At 37.0% G+C, this 20,428-nt stretch overlaps 1 protein-coding gene across 1 annotated transcript in view; it reads left to right on the top strand.

The window, feature by feature from the left end:
- Positions 1 to 20,428, top strand: part of MTMR7 (myotubularin related protein 7) — a 91,710-nt gene that overhangs the window by 15,930 nt on the left and 55,352 nt on the right. The window contains exons 2-4 of the mRNA XM_081269195.1: positions 7,491 to 7,613; positions 9,169 to 9,331; positions 17,564 to 17,721. Of these exons, the coding sequence (XP_081125321.1) occupies positions 7,491 to 7,613; positions 9,169 to 9,331; positions 17,564 to 17,721 (444 nt within the window). The remainder of the gene's footprint in view (positions 1 to 7,490; positions 7,614 to 9,168; positions 9,332 to 17,563; positions 17,722 to 20,428) is intronic.

The following is a 20,428-nucleotide window of genomic DNA, read 5'->3' as shown; positions in this document are numbered from 1 at the left end:
CCATTCTCCCAGGCTCCCTCTCAGGATACTTGCTCAATCTGTATGTTTTGGGTATGTCACATAATATCTGACTACCCAAATCATGGCATTATGTGAGCACTCTGATTGGTTTCAGGATAAGGATGCAACCCAGCAGAATTCAGTAAACCTTTGCTTGGGCAGCTGGGGGAGCAGCTGCTGCGTTTCTCCATGCCCATGGTTTGGTAGGAGATGAGGTTGAGGTTGCTGGAGCCATCCAAAGCAGAGAACAGAGAAGGCCAGCATCGAGGGCACAGCCAGGAGGTAAAGGGTGAGGAGCTGGATGCTCTGAGCCCCTGGCCAGTCTTGAAGCTAGATCTACTACTGACATTTATATATGATCCAATAAAATTCCTTTTGGTTTGGCCATGTGAGATTTAGATTTCTGTCTCTTTCTCCTAAAAGGATCCTGACAGAGATGGAGTCAGGAAATCTGTGTTTAGTATTACCAATTAGGAGTCTCTTGATCAATAGTCTGGGTATCTGAGTAGGCACTCAACAAATTAACCTAATTAATTAATTAGTAAATTAGAAGGACCTTAATTGACTGGGGGCAGCTCTCTGGTTTTCATAGAGTTCTTTCACAGAGAGCTTGTTTTGTATCATATCTGATTACATTTACCATGCTTTTGAAATAACAGTTTCATAGCAGGATATATTTTTAAGAGAGTTAACTTTTTTGGGTAGCTTAAAAATGGGTTCTTTTCATACATCCCAGTGTATGTTGTATATCCCACAAATATTTTCCTCTGTGTTGTACAAAAGATCTTTTATGGATCTCATGAAGGGTGAGATCTGTTTCTTCTGGTTACATGTCATATATTTTCTTGGATTGTACTCTGTGATTTTTGCCCTTTTCTTAGTTCTTCTCCAGTCTCTGACCTTTGAATAAAATGGTCCTGGGAAAAGACTTTCATTGGTTTTATAGTTTTAAACAGATTAAATCTGCCTTTTGGGGAAAGGATTGATGTTCCTGATTTTTCTACCAAAAGAGTGGATTAGAATACCCTTAAAGTTTCATGGATAGCACTTTTTATTTGTTTAAGCAACTTTATGTAAGGGTAAAAAGTGCTTTTTGTTTTAAATTAGAAAAGCTAAATGTTTTTTCTGTAAAAAACAATTCTGAATGGTCTGAAGAATTTGTTATTGTTTTAATTTTTCTGCTTGCATATCAGAGTACTTTGCCAACTATAATTGAGTAGTCCATCTTTCTGGAAGAATCAGTAGTTACTACTAGTTTAACACAGAGGAAATGAAATCACAAATGTGAGGTGAGCATTCAGTGGGGACAGAAAGCAAAACTGATGTCTCTGTTATGGGTTTCTTTAGTAATAATTACTGTTTGTTAAAAATTACCAACATGGAATCTGTCCCGATTCTGCTGCCTTCTTTCCTGGCAACTTTTCTGTAAAATTAGACTTTACAGAGTGCCCCAGTTTGGCACCAGAATTTAGTTAAATGGCCAGTAAGGGAGTAGGCACTACTTAAAGGCAAAAGAGCTTTCATACCGGTATCGTCCACAAGCACCCACCTCCCAACTCTCCAGATCCGAGGGCATCTGCTCTCCCCAGAAGCTTCCACACCACCCTGCAGTGGGTGTTCCTTTCTGAGAAGCTGTCAGGCCAGGAATCTGGTTCCTGTGCATCACAGCAAATGCAGCTGCTTTTCATGTTGCCCTGTCCTGGTGGCTGGCCATTGGACACCGTGGGAGAGGTGTTATAGCCACTGACCAGAACTCTCACTATTTTATCCCAATCACTGTGCTAAATGCTGCACAGTACAAGAGAACTACATTAACTTTTACATATTTTTTCACCGTATGATTATTGCACATTTTTGTATTCTATACTTTCACATTTTAAGGCTCTGCTCACAGCTGAAAAACATTTTAGGCAGAAATGGACTCTGCCTGTACTTTTAGGTTCTCATTATTGTAGTTGTCTCAACTTTGGTTTCTGCAGAAGTTATCCTTGTCACTCAGGCTCTTTCTGACCAGTGAGAAGGGCATTGGGTGGGTAGGCAGGCCCTAAGTGTCTGCCATGTAGTCTGAATGTCAACATCAAAGACTGAAAAAAAAAATGATGGATGGCTAATTTTTTTGTTTTCAGAAATAAAGTGGGCACTGTGATATGTATGTACATTCTCAGAAGTAGTTTTCATGGTCTCTTAAGGATTTTTATGGCATTAGATTGAATAGGACATCTAAAAAGAGATTCAGTCAGATGTCATTTCTTTAAGAAAGCCAACCAAAGGCTTTGTTTTTAATACTTTAACAAGACTTTTAATTTAGATTAAAAAACTAATGATACTTACTTATGAGAAGTAGAAGTCTCCAAGAATTACAAAAACTCTAGGATTCCTACCTAGTTATTAGCTAACTCCTCTCTGAAAGAAGCAAAAAGGAAAAGAAGAGTATAAGACAGGGAGGAGTTTAAGACAGGTTAAGACTGAAAAATAGCCAGTTGTAGCCTGGCACCTTCTTGCCTGGGCTACCTGGCCCATGTGCATGGGCTTGGGACGTTCCTGGCCCCACTTTGGGTCTAGAGCTGTGGATGTCAGTGTGGCCTCTGTCCCCATTTTAGGGACTGTCGCAGCACCCTTGTTCTGAGGCGGGGGCTTCCTTTCTTTAGAAAATCACAGGGTTTCAATGGTCAGCCACATTCCTGGATGGCTGAATTTCTGGAGAATTTAATATTGAATTGTATTTGACCTACAGAGTAGAAAGCTAAGATCCATGTTCTATTAAGATTGAAATTAGAAGGTGGCACCATCAGAATTGCTGAAGAGAGGCTCTGTCTCTCTGTTGTGTCTGTGTTCTCACAGTTGCTGTTTCGTGCCACTGAGTCAGAGCTGCAGCCTGCTGGAATGGAGGGAGACATTAGAAACCCTTAGATTCTTTATAGAAGGCAAAACCCAGAAGGGAAAAATGTACAACTGCCTGTGCCCACAGTTCAGTTTCAAAACCAGAACCAGAACCAGAGCCCAGGCCTCCTGACTTGCAAATACTTTTCTTTTCATGTTGGTAGAGTTAGAAAATGTCATGATACCAAATTTAGCATGACAAACTATTTATCTAGCTGCTTTTCTTAGACTAGAACATAAACTTGTCTTAGGTTTTGGCTGCTGCAGACATTTTGATTTCTCCCTGTTCAACGGTCTCTGGATCTCTTCCCCCGGATGATTGACAGTGACCTTTAGCCTAATTTATATGGTACTGAGAACTTGGTCTCTGTCCTGAGCAAAGCTTGTGGCTAGTGCTATTGGTTTTCTTCCTGTCCTTTTCAATGAATGGTAACTCTACCCAGCTCTGTGAACTCCTTATCCTGCAGAGCGGCTTTACTTACGCAGATAGTCCTAGATGATTCTGGAACCCACAATCTTCAGCAGTCTACCATTTGACCTTCAGGGTAGAAAGCAAAGATCCATATTTATTATTCTATTAAGATTGAAATTAGAAGGTGGCACCATCAGAATTTCTGAAGAGAGGCTCTGTCTCTCTGTTATTTATAAGGTCCTCCTGACTCCTAGGCAGCGAGGGAAGGGCGAAGAAGGACTTGTGTTCTGTAGCCAAGGTGTCCTGTTTCAGACCTGGTAGTGCTTTGTTGGAGCCCCATGTTTTGACTGAAGCTTTTCAGCCCTGGCCCAGAAAAGCTGACAAAACCTTTTTCCTCCCTCAATCTAACACCAACAGAGGAGGGTTAGGAATAAAAAAGGATGTTAAACTGGGACACAGTCTTTTCTGTTGGATCTGTAAGATTCTAGGGGGTATACAAAGACTCTGTCTTTTTTTTTTTTTTTTTTAGAACCTAACTCAGTGCTACACAGAGGCATTTTGTTCCATGGAATTAGATGTTCAGTGTTCCCTTTTATTTCTTCTGAGCATCCTGAAAATCTGTCTGTGCCAATGTTTGGGCTCTCATATCCTATTTCCCAGTTTCTGTCTTTGGGTTTATCTCAAAGGATGGCATTCTGAAAACAGTTTTGCATATATTTTTACAGTATAATTTTGTCTATCCCGTCCCTGGGGATTATTTATTCTATCACTTCTAGAAGAAATAATAATGTATGTAATAAAACACTTAAAACAAGGTATAGGTATTTTCTAAAATACTATAAAAGAGTAACAGTGCTTATATTTGGATTATGGTCCTAGGGGTGATTTTCTTCCTTCTATTTGACTGAATCTTTGAACATTTAATCAATTTGTACATAATTTTTGAAGACCAGTTTTAAAAACTGAGAAACTTCATAGTGTTGGAAGAGATTTTACCATAAGCAGGAAAACAAATCCTTACCCAATCATCCTTATCTCCTTTTTCTAATCCTTTAAAATATGTTCCACTGAGATCCCTCTAATGGAGTTAGTGTGTTTCCTGTGTGTATCACAGTGCGGTGCTCTTGTTGGTGATGCTGGGCTTCTGTCTCTACAGCATCTTGATCTGACATTTGCTCCTGAAAAGTTCTTAATGTGCTTTGGTCTTGTACCCTACAGCCTCACTTCTGCATAGAGGAACTCTTTACCTTCTTAAGTGCCTGTGAGTTTGTGCGTCAGGTTCATGATTATGGCTTCTGATCCTGGTGCTTACAGGACCACTTCTTTTAAGGTTGCTAGTGTGTTTCATGGACAACTTACAGTTCTTACCTTCCTCCATCTTTCAGCACCATGTGATATAAAAAAATCCCTCTCTCTCAAAGCATTCCCTCTGCCATCCCCCTGACAGCAACATCTCCTAATTAATGGCCCCCTTCCTGGCCACTCCTGTCAACTTTGCTCTCAAATCCTCCTCTTCTATGGGACCTTTAAACATTGAATTTCCTCATATTTCTTCTCTTTCCACTCTGCATACTCTTCCTTCAGTTCCATGGCCTCAAATATCATTTATAAGTCAAAAACTATAAATTTACTGCATTTCAGCAAATCAGTGATGGTAAGAGGAACAGATTTTATGTCCCACCAAGAAAGAAAAAAGCAGTGCCAACTAAATGACACAGTGACATCACATTAGTCATATGTGAATCTCATTGTCAGAAATGTCAGGAAGTGAAAAATGTATGCAACTTCACGTAGGTTAAATGCCCTGCCCAGAGCATGCATATCTAGTGTGTTTTAAGCCGTGTTCCCAGGAGTTTGTGGCTAAGCTGCAATAAGTTTGCCTCAAGAAATGGGTAGTTTCCTGAGTCTTATCTCTCCAAATATGAAAGAAGCCTTATTGGTGTGTAAATTATTACATATGTAGATGAGATAGAATTTAGGTAGCTCAGCGATGAACCAGTGGGTTTTCAGGGTGGTGCCGGAACTCTGAGTTTTATTTCATTTTTAAGTTGCTCTGGCTTAGTATGTACCATGACATGAGCCCTGAACACTGTTCTCTGTCTTCACAGAATTTTAATCTTTACTCTTCATTTCTTTTGCTGCTACACATCACTGGGAAATCATGCTGTTGGTGTTTCCCTCATTTTTTTTTTTCATTTCTTTTTTCCCTCCATAACTTTAGAATTGCTTTTGACAGCTCTGGGACCAATGAGAACCATTGCCAAATTTTGAAATTTAATTTTCCTGCAGCGGCATCCAAAGTTAACAAATAGACATGGAAAACTCCCACTATGTATTCCAATCTATTGACATCTGTGTACCTTATTCTGTTCCACTCGATTTTCTAAAAATAAGTTAAGTGGTATGGCTTCTGTCACTTCTGTAGGAAAAAATAATTTATGCTAAATATTTTTGGTTCAAAAATATTCCTTTATAGTCAATATATTATCCCCCAAAAGTCTTGTTTCATTAGCCCTAAGTCCAGGAAAAACTATTTGTACTCCATTTTTACATGTTGTTAACTGGTATAGTGCCTCTGGTCCTATGCTTAATTTAGCTTAGTTTTAGCATGCAAATGAGTTTTTCTCCCCCCAAAAATGTTCTAAAAATAATATATCCCTTTATTTTTTCTCTTCCACAGTTCTCTTTAATAATATCGTTTCTTGTAGTTAGTTCAAAATAGAATGTTTAATAACAAAATTTTAAATAAAAAAATCCAACCATGTGGGAATTCAAAAATATTCTCCATAAAAACTCTTGGGTCAAAGAAGAAATAAAAACTGCAATTACAGATTTTTTAGAAAGCATGAAGAATGAGTATACAAACAAAACTCCAAGGATGCAGCCAAAGATTTACTTGGAGGAAAATGCTTGAATTTAAAAACATAATGAAAATTAACAAACTATTAAACCTGGGGATTTGTAAACAAAAACCACATGATATACCCAAGGAAGGCAAGTTACAACATTTATTAACAATCAAAATCAGAAATTAACAAATTAGAAAAGAGAAAAATTATAAAGTCGATAATTTAAGACCTATTTGCTTTAAAGAAAAAGACCTTACCTGTCTAATCACAAAATGGTAAAAGCACAATTCCCAATATTAGGAATTAGAGAAGAGATGAAAAGGGAGAGGTTTGACCCCAGAGAAGGATTTAAAAATATTAAGAATTTGAAAATGTGCATTAAGAAGATAGTTTATAAAGAAAATAGATTCCAAAAGAAGATTAAGGAAAAAAATGGAGACATGGAACAGCTCTGTAACCATATAAAAAATTGAAATCATTATTAAAGAAATATTTCCAGAATAAGATTTATCTTTATTTGTTTCAAACAATAAATAATGTGTATGATAAAAGCTTTCTGATTAATTGGTATATTCACAATATGATTAATTCAATTATCAGCATTTCCAGTTTCAGTTTCCGGTGTCCTGTGGAGGTTGTCTTGACCTTTCCATTGCATTTCATGTTGGGATGATCCCAGGGCACACATCCTTGACATTGCTCCACACAAACAGTTGAATGCTTGAAAAACGAATCATTTGCAGGCATCTCTTGCAACCACTGAATTTTTAGCTCGGTGATGAGAATTCTGTCATTCAAAAGATTTTATTCTAAATGAATATGAGGATCTTAAATTAGTAGGGTTTCTTTATATACATTTCTCTGATACTTTTTTTCCCAAAATGTATGTTTGTGTTTCCTACTATGGTTTATATGATGGCAAACAACCATAAGGACATTTCTACAACTTTAGAAACACATGAGATCACATATCATTTTCTTTTTCATAGACTGTAGTTCATGCATAGTCACTGTGTAATCTCAGAGCTTTACTGCGTACACTTTCTGCCTTAAATTAGAATTTTTGTGTAATTACTATGAAATGAAAACTTGGACCTCTTTAAACCTCAAAGAAAGGATAGAATCTACAAATGCTTTATAGTACATTTAAAGTCATCTTTTAGTAATTGGTGAATATTTATCTTCTATATACATTATCATATTGAAGTCTAAATAAGGGGTACATTTTGGTTTTTGTTAATGTAGGAATTCTCAAAATTCTACAGTAGAGTAAGTGGGAGATTGCCTGCTATTTTCTGAATAGCCCTTTTGCTTTACTAAAACTCTTTCCATCAAACTGGTTTCTCTAGGTTGAAAATGTCCGGTTGGTTGATCGAATGTCTTCTAAAAAAGCAGCCCTTGGTACTTTGTATCTGACAGCTACTCACGTCATATTTGTAGAAAATGTACCTGATGCAAGAAAAGAAACATGGGTATGTTTTCCTTGTTTTTGGCTTTTCGTGTTTTCTGTTGCTGGAAGTAAAATAATGTGACCCTAAGTTCTTTCCTCAGGGTAAGGTGGGGGCTCTTGAGGTCTGGATGTTCAAAGGACTGTCTCTGGAATGTGTGCCTTGTCCTTTTCTATTGCTGAGTCATATCCACCCGATCAACTTAATCATTGTTAACACTAACCACTTGGACATCAGTAAAGACAAACCAAGATATAGCCTGCAGGCTCAAGTGCTTCATGTTATTATAGCCATCAAGTAGATATTCAATAATGTCAATATGCCAGATACAGCATTTTCATAGTGCTTAATTTGTTATATACACATTATTTGCAGGATCCTATAATACAACCATTCAATCATTTTATTAGGTTGTTTCTATCTGTCTGATAATTTTGAAAAAATCTAGAGAACAGTCCCATCTGCTATTTAAAATAAAAATATTAGATATTTCTTAATGTATTCAGTAGTCTGACCTTGACATTATGACCAAACCAGAATCCCTGAATGGCAGATATCCCCCTTTCCAGACTCCATGGACAGTGTTACATTTTTGTAGAGGTGGCAGGCACTGTGGGGTGGACAGGAGCTTGGAGAATGAAGTGCTGCCATGGAGGATGTAGTGTGGACCTTGAAAGACCAGAGAAATGCACTTTAGCTTGATTTCTCTTCAGTGAAATCTCTTCCTTAGAGAGCAGAACAGTGGTTACCAGAGGCTGGAAGTGGGGTAAGGAGGGAGGGAATGGAAAGTTGTTAACCAAAGGTACAAAGTTTCAAATATTCAGGAAAGGTAGGTTTTGAGGTCTGTTGCACAGAGAGGTACTATAGTCAGTAATAATGTATATTTCAAAATAATTAAGAGAGCAAATTTCAACTGTCTCACCCTAAAAAAATGATAGATAAGCAAGATGATGGGTATATTAGCTTGATTTAATCATTCCTCATTGTACACATACATTAGAACATCACATTGTATCCTAATACTGTACATAGTTATGATTTGTCACTTGAAAGTAAGAGAAAATTAAAAAATAAAATAAATCCTTTCTTCTGCAGCTTGCCTGACCACCAACAGCTCAGAAAACAACAACCCCAACTTGCTATTGAACTTGAGTGTTCCATGTGGAATTAAGGAGCATGGTGGCACCTCCCAGTGGAGCCATCTCTAACTTCTGTTGATTGCAAAAAGTTTATTTTACTAACTTCCCATGACCTTATTTAATTTTAGCTCTTAAGCATATTCAACATTTAAGTACTAAATGTTCTCTTACCTGAAGTTGTGCACAATTGCATGCTAAATAGTTTGTTTCAAAATAATTATGCTGGATATCAGAAAGCTTGGTATAAAAAAAAAAAGCTAAATCGAGACAGTTGGTTCTCACTTGGAACATCTCATTTCTTGTTATCTGGGCACAGGTGGTGACTTAGCTGAAGGTTGGGTTGTGTTTCTTATTCGTGTGGCTCAAAGACCTGTGTTAGTCCTTGTCATATTTGTTGGTTATTTGTGCTTAGTGCATCCAAAATAACTTTTGGTTTCTAGATTCTTCACAGTCAGATTTCCACCATTGAAAAACAGGCAACAGCTGCTACTGGATGTCCTCTTCTGATTCGCTGCAAGAACTTTCAGATCATACAGCTCATCATACCACAAGAAAGAGATTGCCATGACGTGTACATCTCTCTGACACGCCTTGCACGGCCAGGTAGGCCAGAGGACTTGGCATTGAATATGGACCCACTCTTAAGCAAATCACAAATCATGTGCAAGAATTTGTTCAGTTTTATGAATGCTACTGTTTTAGGAATTGTATGTCGTCCTTGTCCTTAGCTGAGGCCAAGAAGTCTGAATGATCACCTGCCATGTAGTTCCTTGTCCTTGGGGGTTTCTCCTGAGTTTGTTACTTGATGGGCCTCTTTCATTAATCTTGGTATTCACATTTTCTTGGTAGAGGTTGTGTATTTTCCTTTTAGGATGAAATCATCTTAAAATTATGTCCTTCTGATATACTATGGTAATTGAGCCACCTTGAATGAGGGATAAGACAGAACTGATAAATTGTTTTGCAGCATTGTTAACCAAACACTTCTTGTATATTCCTCCCCCTCTCAGAGATTTTAAGGTTTGGTTTCCTTGGTTTTTGATATAATACATATTTTTCAAGGTTGGTGCACCTAACTAGACTTTTGTTAGCAACAGTGAATATTTGGGATATGGATGTATTGATTCTTTTAAACAGAACGTCCTTAGATATGGTGAGAAGAATGTCTATTTTCAAAAAATAGTTTCTTTCATTTACATTATTGTCTAGCCTGTGTGTCACATTGGGGTCTTTAGTTTACTATTTACTTCTACAGAAGTGTTTTTTGTCTTTCTGTGTGGCTTGTGTCAGCTGTGAAATTCTTCTGCTCAAGGGAACTTCTAGGTTCCTTCAGAGCATACCATGAAAAAAAATTTATATAGAAGTAAAGTGTTACATAGCAGTCCTCAATTAAGGAAATGGGATATGTGCTTATTTACTTTGCCAGATGCGTTTTGATTCAGGAGAAGAAGTTTGTGAACTTTTCAAGGCATTGGCGGGGTCTTGAGTTCCTTATGATATGACCATATCATTTGTAGGTAGCTAAGAGCCATATCTAATGGAAATGATGCATGCCAGCTATCAAAATCTGGTAATTTTTTGACTTTGCTTTGTTCCCCTTTAAAGGCAGTTGGTTGAGGTCTTTTTCTCTAAGTATGTTGAAAAGAAATGCAGAGTAAGCCAGAAAAGCAGTTGAACTTTTTAGAGGGTGCACTATAATTGGAACAGAAGTTCTGGGAAGATGTACATTAGGTTGCACGCAGCAGAGAATGCGAGGAGAATTGTGTGCCAGCAACTTCTGTGTCACTGATTAATGGATGTACTGGGTAATAAATGTGCTGTGACCGGATTAATGGGATTTAGTAATAGTCCAGAGAACTGGGAAAGGGCTGAGCAGCTGGAAGAGTAGATCACAGCGGTGGAGGGGGCTGTGGCCCGGAGCCAGAAAGTGCCAGGACTCTCACTACGAGGATCCACAAGGAGGAAAACGATTCTGTTCCTCTGCTTTTAAAATATGTACTTTTATCTATACAAAATTACATATAAGAGGTTGGGAGGGGAATGGGAAAATAAACAAGGTGAGAAATGAATTACAGTAGATGGGGTAGAGAGAGAAGAAGGGAGGGGAGGGGCGGGGGGATAGTAGGGGGTAGGAAAGGTAGCAGAATACAACAATTACTAATAGGGCATTATGTAAAATTGTGGATGTGTAACCGACATGATTCTGCAATCTGCATTTGGGGTAAAATTGGGGGTTCATAACCCACTTCAATCTAATGTATGAAGTATGATATGTCAAGAGCTATGTAAAGTTGTGAACAACCAATAAAAAAAATAAAATAAAATATGTACTTTTTCTTAAAAGGTGATGTTTTGGGAGTTAGGTATTAAAGGCAGCCAGAGACCTGACTGGTTACCTTTTCCAAAAAAGGAAGCATAGCAATTAATTGACTTAAAGCCATCACCTGAGAGGATTTAAAAAGACTCACTAACAGTTTGAAAATGGGCATTAGAAATGTCAGTTTATGTAACACACAGTGCTTTAATAAGTGTGGGAAGATGAAATAGAACTAAAGGCGGTTTCACAACTTTATGTTAAAGGCAGTGCTGAAGTCAGGACATATTACTGGCTCCACCCCTGGAAGCAGTGTTTTGAGACTGGGTGGAGATGAGGAGAGGTAGAGGGGGTCAGATATGAAAAGGCCACTCTCACCCTGGGGAAGGAGTAGTTCATCAGAACCCTCTAAAGATAGTTTTCAGAATGCACCTTCCCCTTCCCCTTCTCCTTCCCCTGGGTATATCACAGTGAAAGAGATGTTTGCAAAGCTCTCAAGATTCTTAGGATTTCTGGGATGAAGGTAAATCATATTACTGAAAAATTGGGAGAGGTTTTTTTTTTTTTTTTTTGCCTTTTGTAAGAATAATGGTAAGCATTTGGTCAGGAGCTATGAAAGATTCTGATACAAAATAATGTGGCCAAATTCAGTAAGCTCTTTAATTCTCAGTAAAGAAACAGGTTAAAATAAAAGTTGTGACTTAAATGAGAAAATAAGTTAAACCCCATGATCCAATTATGGGTAAGGAGATAAAGTTTTCTGATTGAAAGACCCCTGTTTCTCAAGGGTTTCTGTTTTTCCCATGTTCTCTTAATTCTTGCTTCTCATTTGCCTTCTGTTGTTTGTTTTTATATCAATTATTTTTCCTTCTTTAGTGTTTGTGGGCCCTTTAACATTTAAATAATTTCTTTTGTTTATTTTCCCATTTTTACTAAATTACAGCTCTCTAGTTCATCTCAGCATCTCAACTCCCAATTCCTCTGCAATCTTTTTTTTTTTTTTTTTTTCCCCTGTGCTATGGATTGAACCCAGGGTCTCACACATGCAAAGCACATGCTGTGCTATTGCACTGAGCTACATCCCCATCCCAGCTTATTTATTATGATTAAAAAAAAACTCATAAGTAAGGTGGTCTCATTTGCTTAATTTTAACTTTTTATGTTTCTTCTTAGTCATTGATATTCAAATGGACTTTAAAGTGGAGTTTCTTATTGATGATGCTAATCTGAGTTTAGTAGTCCATTTCCACTGTGTTAGTGTCAGTAGTCCTAATGCTTAATTCGAAATAGGCGTCCTCCTTACTTTTACTTTAAATATACAAAATCCAACAAAAGTTGTGTTAGTTTCACCTCACTCCAAATGGTCTTTCGACATTTATTTTAGTTGCTTGAATTCAGCAGAATATCTGGAGCAATTTGTTTATCATGAGTTACTAAAACCCCCATATTTCTTTTTTTTTTTAAAGAGAGAGAAAGAGAGAGAGAGAGAGAATTTTTAAATATTTATTTATTTTTTTTAGTTTTCGGCGGACACAACATCTTTATTTGTATGTGGTGCTGAGGATCGAACCCAGTGCCACGCGCATGCCAGGCGAGCGTGCTACCACTTGAGCCGCATCCCCAGCCCAAAAACCCGCATATTTCTGTGCCCTTCTGATATAGCTTGTAGCTTTGCCTTCCTTACCCATCGTTCACATTGTGCTCATGCTGAAATGGTGTTGTTTTTCTTTCAATTTTAAAGTACTTTTGATTTTAATATTAAATTACCTTCTGATTTTTTCATTTAGTCTATAATAAGAGGCTGTTCTTCCATATTTTTCCCTAAGTATTCTGTTTTCATAACCTTTTCCCAATACCTGGGAATCAAGCTAGGTTATTTTCCTTTCTTCCCTAATGTTTTGTCTTCCCCATCCTCTCTTTCCTGTGGCAGAATTGAGCATCCTTTCATTTGTATGGGAGGGAAGGAGCAGAGAGTGGGAGGTGATGGGGGCACCATTTGCTGGCTTGCTAGTTCCAAGTCTAGAGTTTTCCACCAGAAGCCTTTCTTGCATCTTCTCTAGAGTGAGATTATCTGAGAGTAAGGAGGCTGATGAGAGCAATGGAGATGGAACTGGATTGGAGTGACATGTTTCCATGGGTTAAAGAAGACCACCATGAACAGTGCAGAAATAACATCAGTCAAAACATGCATCTCTATGTTTGGGTGAAGGTCCTGCTTTTGACTGAAGCACCAATTAGGCTATTCTAGAAATGCAGCTGAACTGATATTCACTTTTCATTTCATGTAGCATGTTAGCAATTGTCATTTTGGTTTCTGAATCTTTATTTCCACATACTTTTTTTGAAAAATTTTTTTAAATTTTAAAATTCAAGCTGCCCATAAATTTTACTCCTTCAGTCCAGAGGCATGTAAAGTATTTTCTCTTTTTTAAAAATTTTTATCTCTTCTTTTCAGTTACAGATGACAGTAGAGTCTATTTTGACATATTTATACAAACATTCTTATGGGAAGAAAGAACTCCTGTGCCCTTCCAGTAATGGGGCCTCTTAGAATGCGGCCCTCAGGGCACATCCTTTTGAACCTGCTGGTCCCTAACAGCAAAAGACTCCAGACTTTGTGATGTGCACACACAGTGAAGTATCAGACATGTTTTAAGAGTAGGTATTTTAAGAATAGCAAATCAACTGAGGGATGGAACTTTTCTAGATAGAGTAGGCAAATATTTTTCCCTCAGTTAAAATTCTATGAAGTTTAAAGATTTTTCTAAAATGAAAAGCAGCTCTGCACAACAAAGAAACACTTAACAGTGAAGAGACAATCTATGGATCAGGAGGAAATATTTGCAAGCCATTTTTTAAAATAAGGGATTAGTATCCAAAATATGTAAGGAACTGAACTCTAAAGAAAGAAAACACATAATCTGATTAAGAAGTGGCCAAGGAGCCTAAATAGACATTTTTCAAAAGAGGATAGATACATGAACAAAAATGCTCAGCATTGCTAATCATTAGGGAGAAGCAATTAAAGCCACATTAAGAGATCTCCTTACACTTGCTAGAGTGGCTAATATAAAAAAGATGGATGATAATTCTTTCATGCTAGTAAGGATGTGGAGGAAAAAAACCTCTCATACACTGTGGGTGGGAATGTAAATTATTACAGCCATTATGGAAAATGATATGGAGAGTCTTCAAAAAATTAAAACTAGAACTACCACATGATACAGCAGTTCTGCTTCTGAGTATTTATCCGGAAGATCTGAAATCAATATGTTGAAGAAATGTCTGCACTCTCCTTTTATCAAGATGGGAAGAATAAGCCTGACTTTTTAAAAAAAGATCTATTCCACAACATGGCGAACATAGCTAGTAATTGAATTTGTATATTTCAGTATTGCGTCAAATGTTCTAATCATAAAATGTTAAATATTTGGGCTGGTGTTGTGGCTCAGTGGTAGAGCACTCGCCTAGCATGTGCGAGGCCCTGGATTCAATCTGCATAAAAATAAATAAATAAAGATATTGTGTCCAACTAAAAAATAAGTATTAAAAAAATGTTAAATATTTGAGGTTAGGATATGTTAATTAGGTTGATTTAATCATTCCACGTTATATTTAAAAATCTCAACATGGCACTGTACCTCATAACTGTATGCCACTATAATTTGTCAATATGTAATTTTTTAAAAGGTCTATAACCCAAACAAACAAAAATTAGCTTTCAATTTTTTTATCTTACCTCCCTGCTGCTAGCTAAAGATTTTGTTATGTATTTTTTAGGAACTGGGAGTAAGAGGAACAGAAAATTACAAAGTTGGATATATCCAGTGACATTTACATTTGTGTTAATATACTTTTAATTTTTCAGAGCAGATAGTCCGGTTTTCTTCTGGGCATTTTAACAAGAAGCTGCCCACTTTAACAAGACTGAGCTTTGACTTAACAAAAAGGGAGTTTTTTCCTGCCCTCATATAGAATTTTATTTCAGTTGGGCCTGAGGTTTGGCTGATCATCCTTTTCTTTAAAAATATCCAAAAGAAAATTTTTAATTTCAGTGTCAACCCATTTTGATGTCTTTAGAGTGATCTTGATGTCTTAAGAGTATTTTTAATGTCTGTTATGAATTAATTTTGCTTTTGTTTATGTACAGTTTTATTGCCTCTTCGCAGTAGAAACAGGCATCAGCCCATACACAGAGAACTACCAGGAATCCTAGAATGTTTTTCTCTACCTTTAAGCCTATTTGTAAATATTTAACCAAGAAAACTTAACTTCCACTATTACCCCATATTCATCAGCTCTTTCTTCAGAGGGAACTGTAGTGTTCTCAAGAGATTCTTTTGGCATCTTAAACAAATTGCATTTGTGGTTAACATTATGGTAGTAGAAGCCTGAGTCATGAAAATGGTACTTAAAGATGGAAAAGATGTGTCAGTGTTGAAGCAGCTGTTCCCAGAACAGGATCTCAGTTTTTTTTTAATGCTGTCTCCCAATAAGCTGATAAGAAACCATTTTTACTGGAAGAGTCTGCTCTGTGTTTATGTGTCCATGCACCTATATATATTTTATTATTTGTTCAAATAGTCAGTATTTCAAGTTTTGAAATTTAGAAAGATGACATCAAGAGAGACTGAAAGAGTCTAAGGTATCCAGTCAAGTTCTTTTTATTCATAGAAGTGTGTGTGTAATGACTTAAAATACGACCATGTCTTTCTTCCTTGTGTATGAGTCACCTCAACAGCAACCAACACGAGTTTGAAACTGCCCGTGTGTAACTCATCCTCTTGCAGGTGGTGAGATTATTTATAGGGTCTCCAAATACATGTGTCTAGGAGCTTTAAATTGTGCTAACTCGGGCTGGGGATGTGGCTCAAGCGGTAACATGCTCACCTGGCATGCGCGGGGCGCTGGGTTCGATCCTCAGCACCACATACAAATAAAATAAAGATGTTGTGTCCACCGAGAACTAAAAAAAAAAAAAAAAAATTAAAAATTCTTTCTCTCTCTTTCTCTCTCCCTTTAAAAAAAAATTGTGCTAACTGAAGACTATTAGCAAGTGAAGGAATAAATAGGATGTAGGAAAAATATGAAAATGGAGAAATTTATTTGAGAGAAACAGGAAGACTAGGGGCATGAAACAAGGAAAGTATGGGAAGAGCAAAGAAGGATCTGCATTGGAGGAGCGTGTGTGGTGTGTGCCATGCTCCGGAGCCTACAGTCTGCAGCCAGACAGGCTCATCTCAGTCTTCATTTCTCCCCCATTAGCCTCGTGGCCCTGTGTGAAGGAATGTTCCTCAAACATCTTTGCCTCGCATTCTCGTCTGTAGAAGGAGAACCACCACAGTGCTTACTAACTGGATCAATACATTTATTAGGGCAGAATCTAGAACAAAAAAGGACTTCATTAATTATTAGTAGTAATGTTTAGGTTTGAACCGTCCAATATGGTAGCCACTGGTCACATGTGACTGGCTGTTTAGTGCTTAAAATGTGACTGAATCTGAACTGAGACGTGTCATTGAATATAAAACACACATGGAATTTCAAATATGGTAGAAAATGAAATGTATAAATATTAATATACTTTGCATCATGTACATATTGAAATGATAATATTTTGGGTATATTGGGTTAAGTGCAAAATATTACTAAATTAATTTCATTTTTTTAACTTCTTAAAGTGTGGCTGCAAGGACAATTTTAATAACATATGTGGCTTGCATTGTATTTCTGATGGACAGTGCTGGCCTGGACACTTTCCTTTTATGGCAAGAACCGAGGAAGAAAACCAAATCCTAAATTTTATTGCAAAAAGAAAAACAATGTGGTCATTGGGCTTGGCCTCACAAGCATAAAAGGCAACATATAAAGACAGAAATACCATGAAAAATTTGAGAAAAGACTTTGATGGTACATCCTTTGACTCCATGACCAGACCACTGTGTCTTACACATTGATATCTTATTATGAATCTTATCAATATGAGCAGTACAGTTATATTTAAGTAGTTATTATATGTTCAAGTTTTTTTAAACATAAACAGCTTTTCCAACTGTTTTGATATTTAATTTTTAGTATTGTGAGCATCAAAATGTGGAAGTGGCCTGGCCTCCTTTCTACCTCTGAGAGGCTACTCCAAACCCCAAATTGAGATATATATCTTGAATTATTGATGTCTAAAGAACACACACATTCTTCATTATTTTTATGCTTCATATTTTATGTGGTTTGGAAAAAAATGTTCACTTTTAAAGCAACTAGGCGGGTGGGTGGGGGGAAACACAGGGAGAAAAAGCCTTGTTTTCTAAAAGGAAAGAAGCTCTTGCAAAGTTGAGTCCAGATGCCCCAAGACCTTGTCAGGAGGAGGAGCTGGGTGACCCTGGTCACAGAGGGTGCTTCTGGGATTGTGCCAGGGGTGAGAGGCTAGGATGGTGAGCTCTAGCTGGGACAGAATGTTTTTGGGGAGATTTGGTTCTGGCTTTGACTCAGCTTGATTTGGCTTATTCTTCCTTTTCTTGCAGTGAAATATGAGGAGTTATACTGCTTTTCATTCAACCCCAAGCTGGATAAAGAAGAAAGAGAACAAGGTTGGATGCAGATCGATCTCAGTGAAGAATACAAGCGAATGGGCCTCCCTAATAATTATTGGCAGCTCAGTGATGTGAATAGAGACTATAAAGTGAGTGGAGGCAGTTAGCAAAATCCAAATAGTCAGTCCACATGGAATCATGACTTTCATATCCTGTGGATGTTATGTCTCTTTGTAGGTATAAGTGTGTGGGTTCCCAAGCCTCTCTTAGTTATTGCTAGCTTTATTTTTTCTCTCTGCACCTAGAATCGGAAAGTTTGAACAAGGGAACCTTAAAGACCATCACTAGTAGATACTCCTCCTCTTATGTTTGAGGAATTGGAAATTCAAGGAAGTCCTGTAGAGACCTTGTGGCCAGGCAGTTGGTGGGAGGGCTGGCTGGGACCTCATTCTCCCATCACATCTTTTTATAGCACAGGGAGCGATTAGTGGGGAAGTCAGAGAGACTCTGATGGCAGTTTGGCACTAGCTCCTCAGTGTGCTCACTGGACTTTTGATTGGTACACAAGGTCACCAAGAGGTTCCCCCAGAGAGATGTGGGGAAATATGTCTACTCTTGTAGAAAGGAACAGAGAGAGGAGGGAAACAGGAGTAGCAAATGAAACTCATGTTCTTTCCAGTGGTGGATTTTCATATCAGTGTTGGCTTCATTATTCTTAAAATATTTGAAGCAATAATATTAATGTAAGAAACTTCCAGAAAGTTTGCAAAAAACTGAGGGGGGTTAATTACCAACCCACCACCCCAATACTTTAACATTCTTCTGTGGCTTTTTTTTTTCATTCTTGTTATTTTGTAGTGTTGGGGATTGAACCGAGGGCCTATTCATGAGGCAGCCTCCCACCCCGAGTCCACTCTTCTGTCTTAAAATTTTCCTTCATTTTTTTTCTCATCTACTTACTTTGATAACTTTTTTCTTATCTAAGTAATGCTTGTGTTTTTGGCCATTCACATTGACTCTTCTGCCAATTGCCTGTTCATATCCCTGCTCTTTTTTTCTGTAAGATTTTCTTTTTTGGGGGGAGGGGCTGATAGAAGTATTTTATATATTTTAGGTAATAATCTGTTATAATTTGTGTAACTATTGCAAATATTTCCTCTCAGGAGCTGTTGATAGTTCCTGGGGAGTCTTGATTCTTGTTTTTTTAAATCAAGTTTTATATTTTAGCATATTGTTGAAAAATAAAATCCCTGGTCTATTTGCTAAGCTTTGTCCAAATTTGATACTATGTAAATTCTATAATTACATTTTTAGTTATTACGATTATCATAGCTTTATAATAAATCTTAATTTCCTTTAGGTTTGGTCCTTCCACATCCTTCTTCAGAGTATCCTGCATTTATAGTCTATTTGGGGTAGAATAGATACTCAATATACTGATTCCTCTTTGTAATTACACTTCAGTTTAACAATGAAGCCTTGTTTAATCATTTTAAAGTATCTGTAACACTATCAGTCTAGTTTTTTCTCTTACTGAAGCCAGCCTTTGCATTGAATTTTTAGGCTGGAAATAAAAGGAAGGGAAATCCAAGTTTAAGGAAGAAAATTGGATGTCTCTTTAAAAAAATAAAATAAAAAGCATGTACACATCCTTGGGCAAGGAAGAAAATGAAGTGGGGCCACATCTAGTGGAATAGCGTTTTCTTGGAAATGCAGGTTCTTTTTCTTTTTGACAAGATTTCCTTTTAGAATTAGCATTACAGACATGACTCATGAGCAGTCATTAAAGTCCTACATTGTACAGACTGCAAAACATGTTACTCAACATTTCTTTTCAAAAGTAACATGCAGCAAAACAAAGATAACCATCAATAAACTGCATTGAGACAGAAGAGGTAAAAACCTAGGGAATTTTCTGAATTTGTAAATATCACTGAAATAGGGGAAAAGATGATATATCCTGATTTATTACCATTTTAGAAATAGGATACAAATTGTGTTCTTCCAGAATATTTCTGTTAGTCAACTGAGAGAGTTTTGTCCTAATCCCTTCCTTGATTGAGAAGATTTGTACTTTTTGATTCCTTCCTTTACAAATTATTTTATTTTACTTCTCATAGATCCTTTGAGGTAGGTGGGGCAAGTGGTGTCACTTGGAGAAGAAACTACTGATGATGGAATTGACACCAGACATAGAGTATGATGACGTAGGCCTCTAGAGCTAGTTCTGCCATTTTCTATTTGTGTGGTCTTGGACAGGTTAATTATTAATATTGTTATGTCAGTTCTGTCCTCATTTCTCCATCATTTATGGTACTTGCTTATGGTAATTTAACTCTCGGAGCCAGGATTTTGTTTTATATCCAACTTTGGAATTATCTGTCTTTAAATAAAGTAATTGGCATTTATTACTAGGTTAAATTTTTAGTTGAACTCTCTTGGTCTACAATTTTAAATATATCCAAAACCTGTGATTTTATAAAAGCCATTTACTTCAGTTTGCTACACCTATGTTTTATGTATTATTATTCTATTTTATTTGTTTATACATAAGTCATTTTGTGCTGTTCATACCCTTCTTTACCTCATTCATCATAAATTTCTTGAAACAAGTTTTAGATCCTAAATGTTTAAGAAGAAACTTTGTATGTAGGTGTATCCCAGTTCCTGACAACAAACACTTATCTGAAAGTTTTTGATTGAGTAATTGGCCTTGAATACAGAGGTCTCAGACCACCTGGATGGCATCTGAGATGGAAAACAACCTGGGACAGCAATACGTTTACTGGAAGTTTATAACCAGGTCAACAAAGATCAGTTGTTCTGGGAATATGAGATGTTCAAGGCCCCAAATTC

This window comes from Spermophilus citellus (genome assembly GCF_964194105.1).
Source record: "Spermophilus citellus genome assembly, chromosome: 16".
In the NCBI taxonomy this organism is placed as follows: domain Eukaryota; kingdom Metazoa; phylum Chordata; class Mammalia; order Rodentia; family Sciuridae; genus Spermophilus; species Spermophilus citellus.
Note: the sequence above shows the minus strand (reverse complement) of the source record. Positions and strands in the feature narration are given on the sequence as shown.